The sequence below is a fragment of the Tachysurus fulvidraco genome, chromosome 4 (genome assembly GCF_022655615.1).
Source record: "Tachysurus fulvidraco isolate hzauxx_2018 chromosome 4, HZAU_PFXX_2.0, whole genome shotgun sequence".
Classification (NCBI taxonomy): Eukaryota; Metazoa; Chordata; class Actinopteri; order Siluriformes; family Bagridae; genus Tachysurus; species Tachysurus fulvidraco.
Window position 1 is genome coordinate 18,531,440 of NC_062521.1, and position 14,769 is coordinate 18,546,208.

Consider the following 14,769-nt stretch of genomic DNA (forward strand, 5'->3'; position numbering starts at 1 on the left):
GGTTTCATCTGTTGTATCAGTAAATGGCAGTGGAAGAAGGACAATGACATTACAGCACCAACTGCTAAACATTTAAATCATGGAATATTTTATTACATGTAGTAAACAAATTCCAAATTTAGTTCATATTAAACTTTTGAATAAAAAAAGTTTTGTTGTGCCGAATTGCATTACAATCTTGTATTTTATTAGGAGTGCAAGAATATTTTAGACTTCACAATTTAAAAAGTGCTGAAAGATAAATGTTTCAAATGTGTAGGCTAGTAAAGCTACTTCCACATTAAACAAACAACAACAAAAATGAAAATTACAAAATGTTTTTTTTTATATAATTATGAAGACTGAAAATGTGGGTAATATGGATTAAACACTGTTCTGAAAGTTAGATCACGTATATTGAATAGAGTTAGATGCATGATAATAGAATAGATGCATGTCACATGCTGTCCCTTTCTAAATTGCTTCATTATATAGCCAAAAGCCACCAAGAAGAGAATGTTCATGACCAAAACAGAAATATAAGCCTTTACACACCAAGACTCCTTCTGCGGCGACCAATCTGGATTTCACCTGTATAAAATGGAAACACATGGGAACAAGTCCAAAAACCTGGGGTGCAGCTTTTAAGTCATATATGTATATCAAAATGAGTTAAATCAGCCAAGGAATAAACATGCAACAAGAGTGGCTCAAGAACATAGTATAATATTCAAACCAATACCAGAGTTATCCACACGAGTACATAAAAATAACATCAGAACATATGAAGTAAAACACAAGCGCCAAAACTGTGTGTAACTACACTAAATAGCCACAAATTTGTGGACATTTGACCGTCACACCCATATGTGCTTTTTAAACAGACATCCTATACAATTCTGTGCATCTGACTTTGTGGCAGAAGACTTTTTTTAGGAAGACCCACACATGGGTGTAATGGTTAATGGTCATAGTTTCACAAGGTTTTGGCCATATATAGTGTGCACTTTCAATGTCATCATACAATGTACTTAAATATAGTCAATTAATTTGTGCTCAACCATCTTATGACCATCTTTTATGATTATATTATTCTGTCATTTATGCCGATACCTTAACAGCTGCAAAAATACCTCACCTTTCTCACCCTTTTGACCCCTTGGCCCCTCTGGACCTCTTGGTCCCTGAACACCAGGTGTTCCTTGTCTTCCCATCTCCCCTATTAAATGTTAAAATAAAATGACATTAAAATGTACTATATTTATCATCTGTTCATTCATAATGTTCTACTAGTCAGTGACTAGTAGCCTGTACATTAATCAAGTGTTAGTAGATATAAATATGTTAGTATAAATAAAAAGCAGGGCAGTCTGTGTTCTCAAGGATTATTTTAAATTCATTTGTCTCGGCTCTGTGAGTGCCTTCAGCTACGTGTAAAAGGACAATATTTCTCAGATGTACCTTTTTCTCCTTTGGGCCCAGGGTATCCTATTTCTCCTTTATGTCCTTGCCTACCAGGTGGCCCGGGAATAGTACCGTGTGCTGGAAAAATAAAAGATAGATTAAGAAAGCTGTACTAAATGGATAGTAAATGCAGACAGTTTGCTGGCATGTCCTTTTTTCTTTTCTTTCTCAAAAGTATTTAATCAATGCATACAGTGGAGTATACAAGCAGAACATAGAGACAGCAGTCTGCTGCCTTAGAACACATCAATACATATTGTGAAAAATCAATCCAAATTGTCTGTTTCTTCTTTTAGCTTCGCTCCAACTAGCATTATTCTATCAATTATATGACAGAATTATACTGTATATGGAGATGTGGTAGCCTAGTGGTTAAGATGTTGGGCTACCAATCAGAAGGTTGTGAGTTCACTGCTGGGCCCCTGACCCTCAGTTGTATAAAAATGAGATAAAATGTAAGTCTGTGTCTGCTAAATGCTGTAAATGTAAATGACAGTTAGTGCTCTGAGACACAAAAATCCAGCCACATCTTTTTAAACTGTTACTCACAGGGCACAATAAACTCACTCTGAGGAATGTGCCAATTACCCTCTTCTTTAAGTCATGAGCTCACAGACAACCATGATTGGTAATCATTGCTCTGATAGTACTATTGGCCATGGACAACTATGGCATTCATATGGATTCAAACTTGTGATCCTTTAAACTTTTCTGATATGCCACTTAGAAGCTCAGTAATAAAGTGTCTGTTATTTGTTGTAAGCACAGTGAAGCTGCTCACTTCTGAAGAAATCCATGAGATCTGCAGTGATATTTCCATAGGTAGAAAAAACACGGCTGTATCCAGGCTGACCAGGTGGACCAGCAGGACCAGGAGGACCTTGAATTCCATGGAAATGAGATTGCCAATAATTGTCATTCATTTCCTGCAGTACACCCTGGCCTGGTTGGAAAATAAAGGTTTTATTTAATTAAGAAATGATAGAGGGCTGCAGAATTCAAAGTTATATTGTAAAATCTTTTAGAAAAAAATGTACTTCACTTACTTCGAATGTAGTCAGTGACTTTCTGAGCAACATTGGAGTAGTCTGTTTCAGCCAACCTGACTCCATTACGGTCAGGAGAATAGTAGTAGCCACCGCCTGCACTGTACCCAGATTCACCACGGTCCCCTTTTTCACCACGGGGTCCTGGAGGACCAGGAGGTCCAGGAAGAATTGAGCTATAACGCCGCATAGCATCACCTAAAAAGTCACATGCCAAAAATTTAGTTATTCATGTCATTTGCATGTCAGGACAAGCCTCACACAGTTAAGAGATACAGACAGATGACAAATTAAAGGACAATTTAGTGGCTCTGTTTTTGTTTCTTAGATTTAAAAAACTGTCACTGATGTATGTTTGGTTTTCTTACTGAAATTTTTGTCTGTGTTAATGGTGTCAGATCATTTACTACAGGCCTTCTTAAGGTGCTAATAAGTGTTAATGATATACACTCTAATGAACTCACTACTGAGATACTCCTGAAGCTCAGCACGAATGTTTGCTCTCTGACTGGCTCTGTCAAGTGCCCTAGAGTCTCCCGCGGGCCCTTGAGGTCCCGGGGGGCCAGGTGGACCCTGGGCACCCCGTAAGCCAGAATCTGTAATTTAAGAACAAACAAAAAAATGTATTGCATGACTATTAAGTACTATATGTGCATATTTTAAAGGGCAAAGGGTAGGTAAAAGGAGGATCTCACTTTGTATGTAGGCCTGGATGTCTTCAAATCTGTATCCTGAACTTGAAGAGCCGGGGGCTCCAGGGGGACCAACTGGACCAGGTAGGCCTTGTCTTCCTGGAGGACCAGGGGGACCTTGAAGACCTGCTCTAAGACCTGACCCTTCGGCAGAAGATATGATTCAAAGTTAGACAACAAACATAAAAGAAAAAAATAATTAAAATAATTAATATAACTATTATTATTGTGAATATTACTATTACATGCTACAGAACCATGAGCACAGTCCAAGAAAATCCGATCTTACTCTCAATCAAAGCAGTGATGTCACTGTAGGTGGAGCCTGGCTGGCCAGGTGGACCAGGTGGTCCAGGAGGACCAGGAAGTCCAGATCTACTTGTCAACCCTCGATCTAAACAAAAGAGAAATATTTTTACTAGTAGATTTTACTAATCTTTTATTAAAAAGTGGGCAACAGGAACAATTGAGGGCAATTTGATCTATGACATACCACTCATTAATCTCAGAACGTAGTTTGCCACTTCCTGTGTGTCAAAGTTGCCCAGATTTATACTTCCTGAAGGGCCAGGTGGTCCTGGAGGGCCAGTTACATACCGCCTAACATCATCTCCTGAACAAACATCAAAAAACTGTCGTTCAGAAAGTTTTCTAACACAGTTATGTAGTCTGACGTTAGTATATGAGTGAGATATAGACACACTTACTTTGTAATAATGCAATGATATCACTAACAGATACAGAGCCAGCAGGACCCGGAGGACCAGGGGATCCAGTCAATCCAGAGCCTAGAACAATTTGTTTTATAATATTAATATTATTAAACGAATTAATATTACTGAATATAATATTTTCTCTTTAATCTGTATTAAAAACCATATCCAGCTTTTTATTTAAAAAATAAACAAAAAACCCCAGAAACATCACATTTACATAAGACAGGAATATACAGGAATAAAACTTTGCTCTGGGAATCTTCTGCCATTCATCTATGGAAAGCCTCTATTTCATTTTTGGTTAGATTTTTGCTAGAAAAATATGTACATGTATCTTTCAAGTTATCCAATCAATATTATAATTTCGTGTAAGATATGTGTTTTAACAGATCGTATCCAGAGTCTTTCCAAAGTATGTACTTCTATGAATGCTTTTAATAAGTTTTTCTGCAGTGTCACAAGAGGTTTTTAAAGATTCTGAGACTTACGCTGAATGTATGCAATAACCCGAGATGCCACATCCTCAACAGACACTGAGGCCCCAGGAGGACCAGGTGGGCCCTGGATACTAGATAAATGCTGCCTCATGCTGTCACCTGAAGGCCAAGCACAATTTGTTACACAATTATATACAGATAGCCTTAACTGTATATACAGTACAAAAAACCTCTAAATGTAAAATTCAGGCAGGATTTTGAGCTGTCTAACTTACTCTGCATGAAGTCAATAATGTAACGTCGATAATCTGTTGTAGATATGGAGTGTCCAGGAGATCCAGGTGGTCCTGGAGGCCCTGGGGGCCCAGGCTGCCCTGAAACCCCGACAGAACCGGATCCTATTGAGAGAACACAATTATACATTTATGGCAAACAATACAAAAAAATGTTGTAAATCTGACAAACTTAAGTATAGTAAAGATTTTACCTCTTGATGTTCCTGGGATCCCTGGGGCACCGGGAATGCCACTGTCCCCTGTGAAATACAAAGTGTCAGTAGGTTAGTAATAATCTTCATTGATGGTCATACAATTAAAAAAATGTGTATAGATACAGTATGTTACCTTTAGGGCCCTGTTGACCTGGCAGCCCTTGAGGTCCAGGTGGCCCAGGTGGTCCTTGAACTCCAGAGTCTATAAAATATCACATGCATGCATTTAGACCTACATACACAATAATCATTCAATTACAATAATAATTGATGATTAACAGTAAAAGGGAAAACACCTTGTGGAGTCATTAATTACAGTAACAGCATATGTTCATAACTAATGGTTACTCTTAACAACCAAAATAAACTGCTCTAAACTTACTTCTGATTTCTGATCCCCCTGGCCTTCCAGGTAGGCCAGGCTGCCCGGGATCACCTACAGAGGACAAATAACAAACAGGGATGATGTAAGCCCAGGAGCAAGCACTTGATATTCTTGCCCACTACTGATTGTGTTTATAGGACTACATACCTTGATATCCTCTAGGTCCTTGAGGTCCTAAAACAATAATAAATTGTTAGAAAGAATGTTAGAATGCCAAAAAAAAAAAAAAAAAAAAAAAAAAACATTTGGTGAAACCATAAGAGTGAATTAAGTGCAGTTTAAATGAACAAACAATTCTGATAACAAACCAAAAGATTCACCTGTGTCTCCTTTAGGACCTGAAGGTCCAGGTGGTCCTGGTGGTCCAGCAAAAAATGTTCCTGTAATTGTTTTATGAAAAAATAAATGCATTAAAACATTAGAATATTTAGGCTACACAACAATAAAAATTAGTACCACATTTCCATAATCTGATGAAAAAGAACTAAAGCAGACCTGAGTTGGGCACAAAACTCCCTTGCTCTCCCTTCACTCCTTTCTCTCCTCTCGGGCCAGGTGTGCCATATCCTACAAAACAGCACTGGAAGCATGAGAATAAGGACTGGATAATGACAGTATCCCTGTGACCCGAGAAGTTCGGATAAGCGGTAGAAAATGAGTGAGTGAGAGAGTAATGACAGTATAGATGATGTATTACGGCAAGGATCTTATTCACCTCAACTCGTCATGCCACAATCTCTATATTGAGACAGACATTCAATATTCTAGATATAAAATTCTACATGATGATGTAATTAAAATTTGGGTTTACCATAATACTACCTCTAAAGAACTGTAATGTTTCAGAGATATACAGTATATGGAATTGTTAGAAAAAAATACCAACAAGAGACTGATAATCAAATTGTACTTCTTTGTCATCTTGGTTACATACCTGGAGCTCCAGGAGGTCCAGGGGGACCAGGTGGTCCAGGTGGTCCCTGAATAACTTGAGTAGCATCTAATGAACCATAGGTTCCTGAAAGAGGAACATCAGCCAAATGTTAGAATCCTTATCAGAGTAATATATCATGATCATTAAAATTAATTTTTGAAGTGTTTCTTACTTTCTCCTCTAACCGAGGTCTCTGTTCTTTCCACTGTGATCCCAGCCTCTCCTTGATCACCCTTTTCACCTTTAGGACCTGTGCAGACAAATGAATGAGCAGATGAAATTGTGCTTGGAAAGATGACTCAGTATTCACCCAGGAAAAGGCTGTATAGGCAAGTGAGACACACTGAAGGCTGTGAGAAACAGATAGAGCAACCAGAGGGATTTAGTTAGGGGTGGGCACACAGTTGTGATCTAATGTGATATCATTTAATGTGAAAATTAAATGAAACACAAAACAAAATCCAAATGAACCCCTTTTGCTCCTTTGAATGGTGGCACTAATTTCAGGGCAAAAAAATTAATTTGAACATTCCTACAGTATATCCACTATATGGCTGTAAACATAAGAAACAAACTTCTGTATTAACTTCTGTAGCAGACCTAATCCAGAAACGATTTATTTACCTGCTTGTCCAGGAATTCCAGCAGGACCAACAGGGCCTAAAATGAGAGAGGAAATTAGATGAATGCAATTAACTGTTTTGAATCACATACTGTAATGTAAATAAATAGCAGAACCTAGCAGGAAGAAAGTGTGTTCTGTGACCCACCTGACAGCCCTGGAGGTCCAGCAGGTCCAGGTGGTCCAGCTGGCCCTGGAGGTCCAGGAATTGCCACAGAGCTGTAGCCAGCTGTTGATTGAAATTGTGTGAAGTTTAGAACCAGTCTTAAATGTATAAAGGGAACCATACGACAAATTTAAGGACAAGGTTAAGGCGTTACCTGCATTGATTACTCTGCCAGGTTCACCATTTTCACCTGTAAAATAGTTCAGCACATTAATATTTCAACATTAAAACACCCATGACATTACTGATGCAAGAAAGTCACAAAAGTAGTACAAATGTGTTATAGCATAAAAATGTAAAGAATAATAAAATACAGTAATCTAACATATCCGCTTTATTCATTACATTTATAGTATAAAGGTATAATGCATTAACATAAACCTTTAACTCCAGGCTGTCCAGGAAGTCCTGCAATGCCTACAGGAAAGAGAATACTGTTGTTAACATTTAGGATCCCAATTTTAAGATAGGTGCTTTAAACATTCATGAAATATAAATGCTCATTATAAAATGAAATATAATTAAGCATTATGTTATAGTACCTGGAGGTCCTTGAAGTCCTGGTGGTCCTAGTAGAAAAAAAAACATAGACATAAAACATAAAAGGGTCCTCCTAGTATTAGTGTTTATGATTTTTGCTTTTGTTACCACACAAAAATGCACTGCGAAATAAGACAGTTTAACTGGGAAAAAGCCAATTTTAATAAGATAGATTCAATGATGTAATACCTTGAGATCCAGCATCACCAGGTGGTCCAGCTGGGCCTCTGATTCCTGGCATCCCAATTGGACCTTGGTCACCTTAAGATTAGAATACAAGTAAATAAATGTTCCATATGACTACGATGAAGTTGTACAGAATTGTAATTTGCTAGTACGACACTCACCTCTTTGGCCCTTTTCACCATCTGCACCTGAAGTCCCTAATAATGTGAAAATATATAAATAAGTACAGCATGTTGCTCTCAGAGTCTATGAAAATGATTATACTTAATAAACATTAACATATAGTAAAAGTGTGATAGGATTTATCCACAACAATGTCAAAAATTTACAGATAAATTTACAGATAAATAATCTGCCATGTACAGCAGTGCAATTCGCTTTGTCTCTATAACTGCTGCTTACCTGTCGATCCTCTGGATCCTTTCTCACCATTAGTTCCTGGTTTTCCTGGAGCCCCTGGGAAACCTGGATGAATATATATATATATATATATATATATATATATATATATATATATATATATATATATATATATATAAAATCATTACATGACTTCAAGCAGTGTTATGTTGATAAACTGATGAACTAATATGCTATATGATTTTCTTATAAAGGTACCCTGTATGGACACAGACACATACCTGGCACACCAGGATCTCCCTTTTCACCGTGATCACCTTATAATTATAAAACAAATATTCATGCACACATGATTAGATATTTAATGATAATTAGCAATGTTCTTGTATGTGTTGTGCAAATTGTACAAATATTAGAATATACTGACCCTTAATTCCTTGTTGTCCTTGAGGTCCTCTGTCCCCTAGCAGAAAATAAAGAGGAAACAAATTATGTTTATCTTTCAATTGTTTTAACACTTTTTTATTTTATTCAGCTGAACTTTTCTGAGTAATTAAACTTAAATTAAAACAAGATCACAGCCATGTAGCTTACCTTTAGGTCCTGCAGGTCCTGCTTCTCCTCTGAAACCTTGTGAACCAGGTTCACCTACGCAGACCAAAATACAACTCATTATTTTTAAAACAATTTTTAAATCTCAGTATAAGGACTAAAACATCTTTTAAAAATATATGTTAGTTATATGACATACCTGCAGCACCCATCAAACCATTAAGACCTGCTGAACCTGAAAAGCAAATGCAATTATTCACATTATTAATAAAATACCTTGTTTAGACTTATATATTAAGACAATGGCATACTGAACTTAGCATCTTATTCATTTTACAACATTAGGAAACCCATAAAACAATTTTTATATCGAATAATGAAAAAGTAGACAAGTATCAATGTAGCAGCATGCTATATTAAATCTAAATAAACCTTTTGGACCCGGTGGACCAGGTGAACCTGGAAAGCCACGAGCGCCTGGTTCTCCAGAAGAGCCTGAAAGGAAAAAAAACAAAATTTCAAATGCACTAGAATAAAAAATAGTCAAAAGAGTGTCTGTCAAAAAAAGACTTTGTTTACAGAAAACAAACATACTTTTTAAATATTTCTATACTTCAATTTGTACTTTTGTACAATTCTGAGGTCAGCTTGGGCAGGAGCAGCAACATGCCTTTTACTGCCATTGAGGAACATGAACATTTCTTCTAAATCTGATTAGTCCAACCAATCACATTAATCTCTGCCCAGCACTTGGAGTTGGTTACTTTCACACAAAGTTTTGATTGACAGCTGAGTTTATCCGAAGTGAACTTTGTTCTGAAGTGAACTTTTGTATCTGAAGTGAGCGTCTGTATCTGAAGTGAACTTTTCAACAGAAAACAGATTTGTTCCTGGCATCACAGGCAGATAATGAAACAGTGAACAATGAATATACCACACTGTCTGAAGGTACCTATCTGTAATCAGACTTGTATGTACAAAAGAATCCCAAATGCACATGGAGTCTGACCTCTTTCACCCTTTTCTCCAGCACCTGCAGGTCCTGGCTCTCCTCGCTGCCCTGGTAATCCATCTCGGCCCCTGATTCCTGGTGGCCCCTCTCCACCATGCTCGCCTGCAAAAATACAGAGTAAAATTCTTATTTCTAAATATCAGAGCCAATGCAATGATTCCATATAAAGGGATGACGGATAGAATTCCTTGATTAAGAACATACCTGCACTTCCCTTTTGTCCTTTTGGTCCTTCAGGTCCTGGGTGTCCTATTGCCCCTGGAGAACCTAAGGCACATTTTAAATAAACAGATTAAATGCCATTACAGACATTTATAAAATGACAACAATTATGATAATCAAACAATTCCCATTTTAACATATTTCTTACCTGGTATACCTGGGAAACCGCTATCCCCTGAAAAGCATTTAACTCATTTTAGTGATGGTGCACATGCCGACAACAGAAAGGTCAATATATACTATAACTGCCTCACTTTAAGCATATCTGCAAATTCAACCACTTATTTGTTACAGTACAGTAGAAGCCTACAATAAACAAGACTTTCTACAGACCTTTGGGTCCTTGAGCTCCAGTTTCACCTGAAAATGACAATTAATGTCATATTTAAAGATTTTCAAGTTAAAGTGAGCATTTTTTTTTATTATGAATGGAAGATACATGCAATATAAATAACAATACTGTAGGATAAATTACAGAGAAATGCCTCTGTGCCTTGCCTTTAGGCCCTGCCAGTCCTCTTTCTCCTTTGAGTGTGGAAGCAAGGCTAGCTGCAAAAAGAAAGAATAAAGCAGATACTTACACAATGCACATAAATGCTTTTATGATTTTACATTTTGAGGTAAATGCATTTTAAGCACATTTTAAAAAGGATGACACTGCTTTAATGTTATTTTAAGGCATCACCAGTACTTTGGATGAGATAGTAATATCGAACAACAACAACAACAACAACAATAATAACAACATCATTATTATTATTATTATTATTATTATTATTATTATTATTATTATTATTATTATTATTATTATTATTATTATTATTATTATTAATAAAGGTGGAAATTTCTCAGACTTCTCCCTAACTGATAAACTTTATTTTACTATTTTTATTTATTCATTTTTTTACTTTAGAATTTTTGTAGATTAGGAGGGCTAATCTACACAAAAGGGGGCACGGTGGCTTAGTGGTTAGCACGTTTGCCTCACACCTCCAGGGTTGGTGGTTCGATTCCTGCCTCCGCCTTGTACGTGTGGAGTTTGCATGTTCTCCCTGTGCCTCGGGGGTACTCCGGTTTCCTCCCCCAGTCCAAAGACATGTATGGTAGGTTGATTGGCATCTCTGGAAAATTGTCCGTAGTGTGTGAGTGTGTGAGTGAATGAGAGTGTATGTGTGCCCTGTGATGGGTTGGCACTCCGTCCAGGGTGTATCCTGCCTCGATGCCCGATGACGCCTGAGATAGGCACAGGCTCCCCGTGACCCGAGAAGTTCAGATAAGCGGTAGAAAATGAGTGAGTGAGTGAGTGAGTAAAATAAAGTCAGTTAAGGAGAAGTCTGAGAAATCTCCTCCTTCTTTATAGCTTGTTCCTCCGTCCTAAAAAACCCTCCAGTGGAATGCCAGGCAATGATGTGTGGTTACATTTAGTCTTATTCATGGTGTGAATCCAAAGAAACTTTTAAAAGGAGTGGAATAATTCATATGTCTCATAGATTTCCAGACATATTTTTTAATCTTTTCAAAATCTCCTGCCTCAACACAACACATCCCTCTTCACAGAGGCTAAGGTTACAACTTCCAGACCAAGATAAAGAATGTGGAGCGCTGTTTGGGCCCTGAATGACTAACACAAAGCAAAAGCCAAAGCCTATTCAACTATTTCAAATGTTTACTTCTTGTTATGTTATCAGTGGAACTGAATATTAATATGCATCATTGGCACTGCAAATAAACCCACAGTTAAATGGTCTGAAAAATTTGTTTCTATGCAATATGCAATCTCTGGCCATCTATTTTTTAAATATCACCATATCTTCATAAAAATAATATGTTATTGGATATTTTAATAATTTTATATCAAATCACATGTGTCAATCAAATCGTATGTGTGTGGGCCTAAGAGAAAGAAAGAGAGACTGGTTTTCTAACAGAATTGATTGTTGACTGTTATCTAAACAAATCTGCAGTTGATTGAGTGATGATATTGTTGGAAGTAATATGCCTTTGCAAGAAAAGTACAATTTGTACTTTCGATACCAGTGTGTGTTTGTTTGTGTGTGTGTGTGTGTGTGTGTGTGTGTGTGTGTGTGTGTGTGTGTGTGTGTTTGTGTGTGTGCACATGTTTTGGTACCTCGGAAAGTCTCAGACTGCAGCTCGGTTTGTAGAAGGTTCTGTATTGTTCTCAGGGATGCCGAGTCTGAGGAAGTAGCAGCTCCCAAGTTCACTGTGTTATCAGAAGTAGCCAGATCGTTTTCCATGTCCATATATGCTGACCTTTGATTGTGAATGTTCTGTCCAGTCAGGCGATTAGTTTGAGCCTTGAACCTGCCTTGAACCAGGTTCTGAAGAGCATCTACACGCTCTTTCATCTTTCTCATGTCCTCAGCTTGAAAGAAAAAAAGAGCAATTGTGGAGCACTCATGATTAGTCAAGTCATCTTCATTTATAAACACAAATAAATATTTTGACTGTAATTGTGATAAGTAGCATTGCTGTTTTAACAAAGAGAAAACCCATGCTGTTCTCTCATCCTTAGAAAACATCACCAGTGATATTTTATATATACAAATATGGATGATTTTGTGGACAAGAATCTAACATGGAAGGACTAAAGATGAAAGACAGGCAAAGCTTCCCTTAAAATAAAGCAGCATACCGAGAGCGATAAGTCCAAAAAGAAGGCCGAGGAGCAGCAGAAGACTAAGCAGCAGTCCAAGCAGCCACTTCCACCAGGAGCAGCAGCTCGGACCACAGTCAAAACAACCGCCTCCTCCTTTTCCACCATTCTTCTCCTTATAGATCTCTAACAAGACACAAACAAAGAGAGAAAAAGGCGTTTCAAACAACACATCCTCATCCAGTCTAGTTTTTTTGATAACATGAAACAGAGAACTGGGTGAGAAGAGACATTACCTGCATATGTAGCCTTATCTTTAGTAGGGGCTGATGAAGATCCATCTTTAAAATTTAAGAATAAAAACATTATATATTTTTATTTAAAAGACAATGCAATAATTCAGTCAGGTATAATATTGTCTTATCTGTCTCATTGTAGTGCTGAAAACTAGATCCACAGTAACTGGCAATTATTGAAAAGTATGATATACAGTATATACAGTATATGTATATAAAGATAGATAGATAGATAGATAGATAGATAGATAGATAGATAGATAGATAGATAGATAGATAGATAGATAGATAGGTCATATGAAATGCTTACAGTAGGAGCTTGAACTTAATTTGACAGGAGATGTCTCAGGGTAGCTGCTTGCTACAGCCTCCTTCTTCAGTGAGATGTCCGAAACAGACCCTTTAAAGAAAGTCATTTGATGTGACCACATTAGAGATTAGTGTATATTTGACTTTAAACTCACGTTTTCATCACAATGGTACAATCAGCAAAATAAAGATTATATTTTGCCAATCATAATGAGTTAAGTTCGATGCATATGCATTTTTGTGAGTATTGCAAAGACAGAAAGCTGGCAGAGGAGGGGTGGTTAGGATGGATCTATAATTACCGGATGTAGTTAGATACACTCAGGCAATATTCAATCAAATCAACACCTCATCAATGCAGGCACAGAGCTGTGAAATCTTTTAATGACATATAATTTTATTTTGTCTTTATAATAGTACTAATTGTGTTGTGCCATATTTAATTGCTAGTAATGTCTGAGCTAATTATTTGTTTATTCGCCTTACAAAATATTTCTCAGCAAACAGTAAAACTAGGTGTCAGAAAAATAAATATAAACCTGACTATGTCCAGGGAGTTTAAGGGATGAAATATATGATTAATGTTCTCAATGCATCAGTGATTTAGTTTACATTTAGCAGCCACATCTTATTGCTAATTGCTAAAAATGGGCTGTATAAAATTTGACCAGAATTAAAGTCCTGTGCTTAAAGACAAATACAACTTCAGCCTTAAATTTCCAGCAAGCGAGGGACTTGAGGGACAGTAACATTTCATTTTGGACCCAAGTGGGTGAGAGGATTTCATTGTCACATCAGTGTAAGTAAATTCATTTCTATCTATGAATATACAAACTGAGCAACAAAATAAAATATTGGCTTATGGCCAACAAACTTGTATGTACCTTTGCAAAGTAAAGCTTTTTGTTCATTAAAAGTATTTATCAAGCCTCATTTGCATAATAAATACTTGAATTCTTTAACACTCTGAATATCCAAAACAAACTCTGTGAAATTCGAGTCTTTACCTCCTTTTCCATACGATGTGCTGGAGAACTGCTTCCCGCTGTCCTTTGACAGAACAAGCACTTCTGTCTCTTTTTTTGAAGGAACATTCTCCTTCTCAAGTATAATATATTTTCGTCGCATGTCATCTTTAACGGAGTGTGTAGTTGTGTCTGTATAGAAGATGGTTCATGTAACGGTCATTCAGGTTCAAGACATCTCTATCAATGTAGTATATGTTTACTTTATGCAAAAAACTTCAGCTTTAAGAATGTGTAATATTAAGTGTTATGAGTACCTGTAGAAGTAGAAACTCCTGTACTAACAACGCCAGAGCTACCAATACTCTGAGAAATGTTTTTCTGCACACCGTATCCTGTAGAACACAGGAAATCATTTGCAGTGGTTAAGTTTGTGTGTTTGTTGTATTAATTACAGCTGCTTGTATCAGGATAGTGATTGCAGTGCCATACCTGAATGTGTGTTAACTGTATTCGATGTGAGAAGTGTACCAGATGGTGTGGCAAGATTATTCTGGAAACCGTACACTGTGATGGAATTTTTTTTAAATTCATGTTACTTATATTGTGTTAAAAGAAAAAATGTTAAATATTAGCAGCGATTCTATTTGTGGGATTTTTCAATATGCAGAAAAGCTGAAAAGTGGATTTGTAATTAATGGCATGTATATCACATTTTTGTGTTTCATGGCTGAGGTAACTCGGGCTGACCTGATAGAGAGGATGGCGAAGTGGTGTTTAAA

At 36.9% G+C, this 14,769-nt stretch overlaps 1 protein-coding gene across 1 annotated transcript in view; it reads right to left on the reverse strand.

The window, feature by feature from the left end:
• Positions 1-352: 352 nt before the first annotated feature.
• The window catches only part of col17a1b (collagen, type XVII, alpha 1b), a 22,186-nt gene continuing 7,769 nt past the window's right edge, over positions 353-14,769 (reverse strand). The window contains exons 10-55 of the mRNA XM_027175100.2: positions 14,738-14,769; positions 14,480-14,554; positions 14,305-14,382; positions 14,030-14,179; positions 13,024-13,113; positions 12,714-12,758; positions 12,457-12,603; positions 11,932-12,186; positions 10,302-10,352; positions 10,137-10,163; positions 9,952-9,978; positions 9,786-9,848; positions 9,579-9,683; positions 9,002-9,064; positions 8,769-8,804; positions 8,612-8,665; positions 8,445-8,480; positions 8,299-8,334; positions 8,060-8,122; positions 7,819-7,854; positions 7,661-7,732; positions 7,474-7,500; positions 7,313-7,348; positions 7,086-7,121; positions 6,914-6,994; positions 6,768-6,803; positions 6,316-6,393; positions 6,144-6,227; positions 5,705-5,776; positions 5,530-5,589; positions 5,357-5,383; positions 5,207-5,260; positions 4,958-5,026; positions 4,822-4,869; positions 4,610-4,732; positions 4,386-4,493; positions 3,889-3,969; positions 3,675-3,794; positions 3,471-3,575; positions 3,185-3,325; positions 2,954-3,085; positions 2,490-2,687; positions 2,225-2,386; positions 1,441-1,521; positions 1,118-1,198; positions 353-570 (exon numbers count right to left, since the gene is read on the reverse strand). The exon at positions 14,738-14,769 is cut by the window's right edge and continues 145 nt beyond it. Coding sequence (XP_027030901.1) covers positions 527-570; positions 1,118-1,198; positions 1,441-1,521; positions 2,225-2,386; positions 2,490-2,687; positions 2,954-3,085; positions 3,185-3,325; positions 3,471-3,575; positions 3,675-3,794; positions 3,889-3,969; positions 4,386-4,493; positions 4,610-4,732; positions 4,822-4,869; positions 4,958-5,026; positions 5,207-5,260; positions 5,357-5,383; positions 5,530-5,589; positions 5,705-5,776; positions 6,144-6,227; positions 6,316-6,393; positions 6,768-6,803; positions 6,914-6,994; positions 7,086-7,121; positions 7,313-7,348; positions 7,474-7,500; positions 7,661-7,732; positions 7,819-7,854; positions 8,060-8,122; positions 8,299-8,334; positions 8,445-8,480; positions 8,612-8,665; positions 8,769-8,804; positions 9,002-9,064; positions 9,579-9,683; positions 9,786-9,848; positions 9,952-9,978; positions 10,137-10,163; positions 10,302-10,352; positions 11,932-12,186; positions 12,457-12,603; positions 12,714-12,758; positions 13,024-13,113; positions 14,030-14,179; positions 14,305-14,382; positions 14,480-14,554; positions 14,738-14,769 — 3,625 coding nt within the window. The 3' untranslated portion in view covers positions 353-526. The remainder of the gene's footprint in view (positions 571-1,117; positions 1,199-1,440; positions 1,522-2,224; positions 2,387-2,489; positions 2,688-2,953; positions 3,086-3,184; positions 3,326-3,470; positions 3,576-3,674; positions 3,795-3,888; positions 3,970-4,385; positions 4,494-4,609; positions 4,733-4,821; positions 4,870-4,957; positions 5,027-5,206; positions 5,261-5,356; positions 5,384-5,529; positions 5,590-5,704; positions 5,777-6,143; positions 6,228-6,315; positions 6,394-6,767; positions 6,804-6,913; positions 6,995-7,085; positions 7,122-7,312; positions 7,349-7,473; positions 7,501-7,660; positions 7,733-7,818; positions 7,855-8,059; positions 8,123-8,298; positions 8,335-8,444; positions 8,481-8,611; positions 8,666-8,768; positions 8,805-9,001; positions 9,065-9,578; positions 9,684-9,785; positions 9,849-9,951; positions 9,979-10,136; positions 10,164-10,301; positions 10,353-11,931; positions 12,187-12,456; positions 12,604-12,713; positions 12,759-13,023; positions 13,114-14,029; positions 14,180-14,304; positions 14,383-14,479; positions 14,555-14,737) is intronic.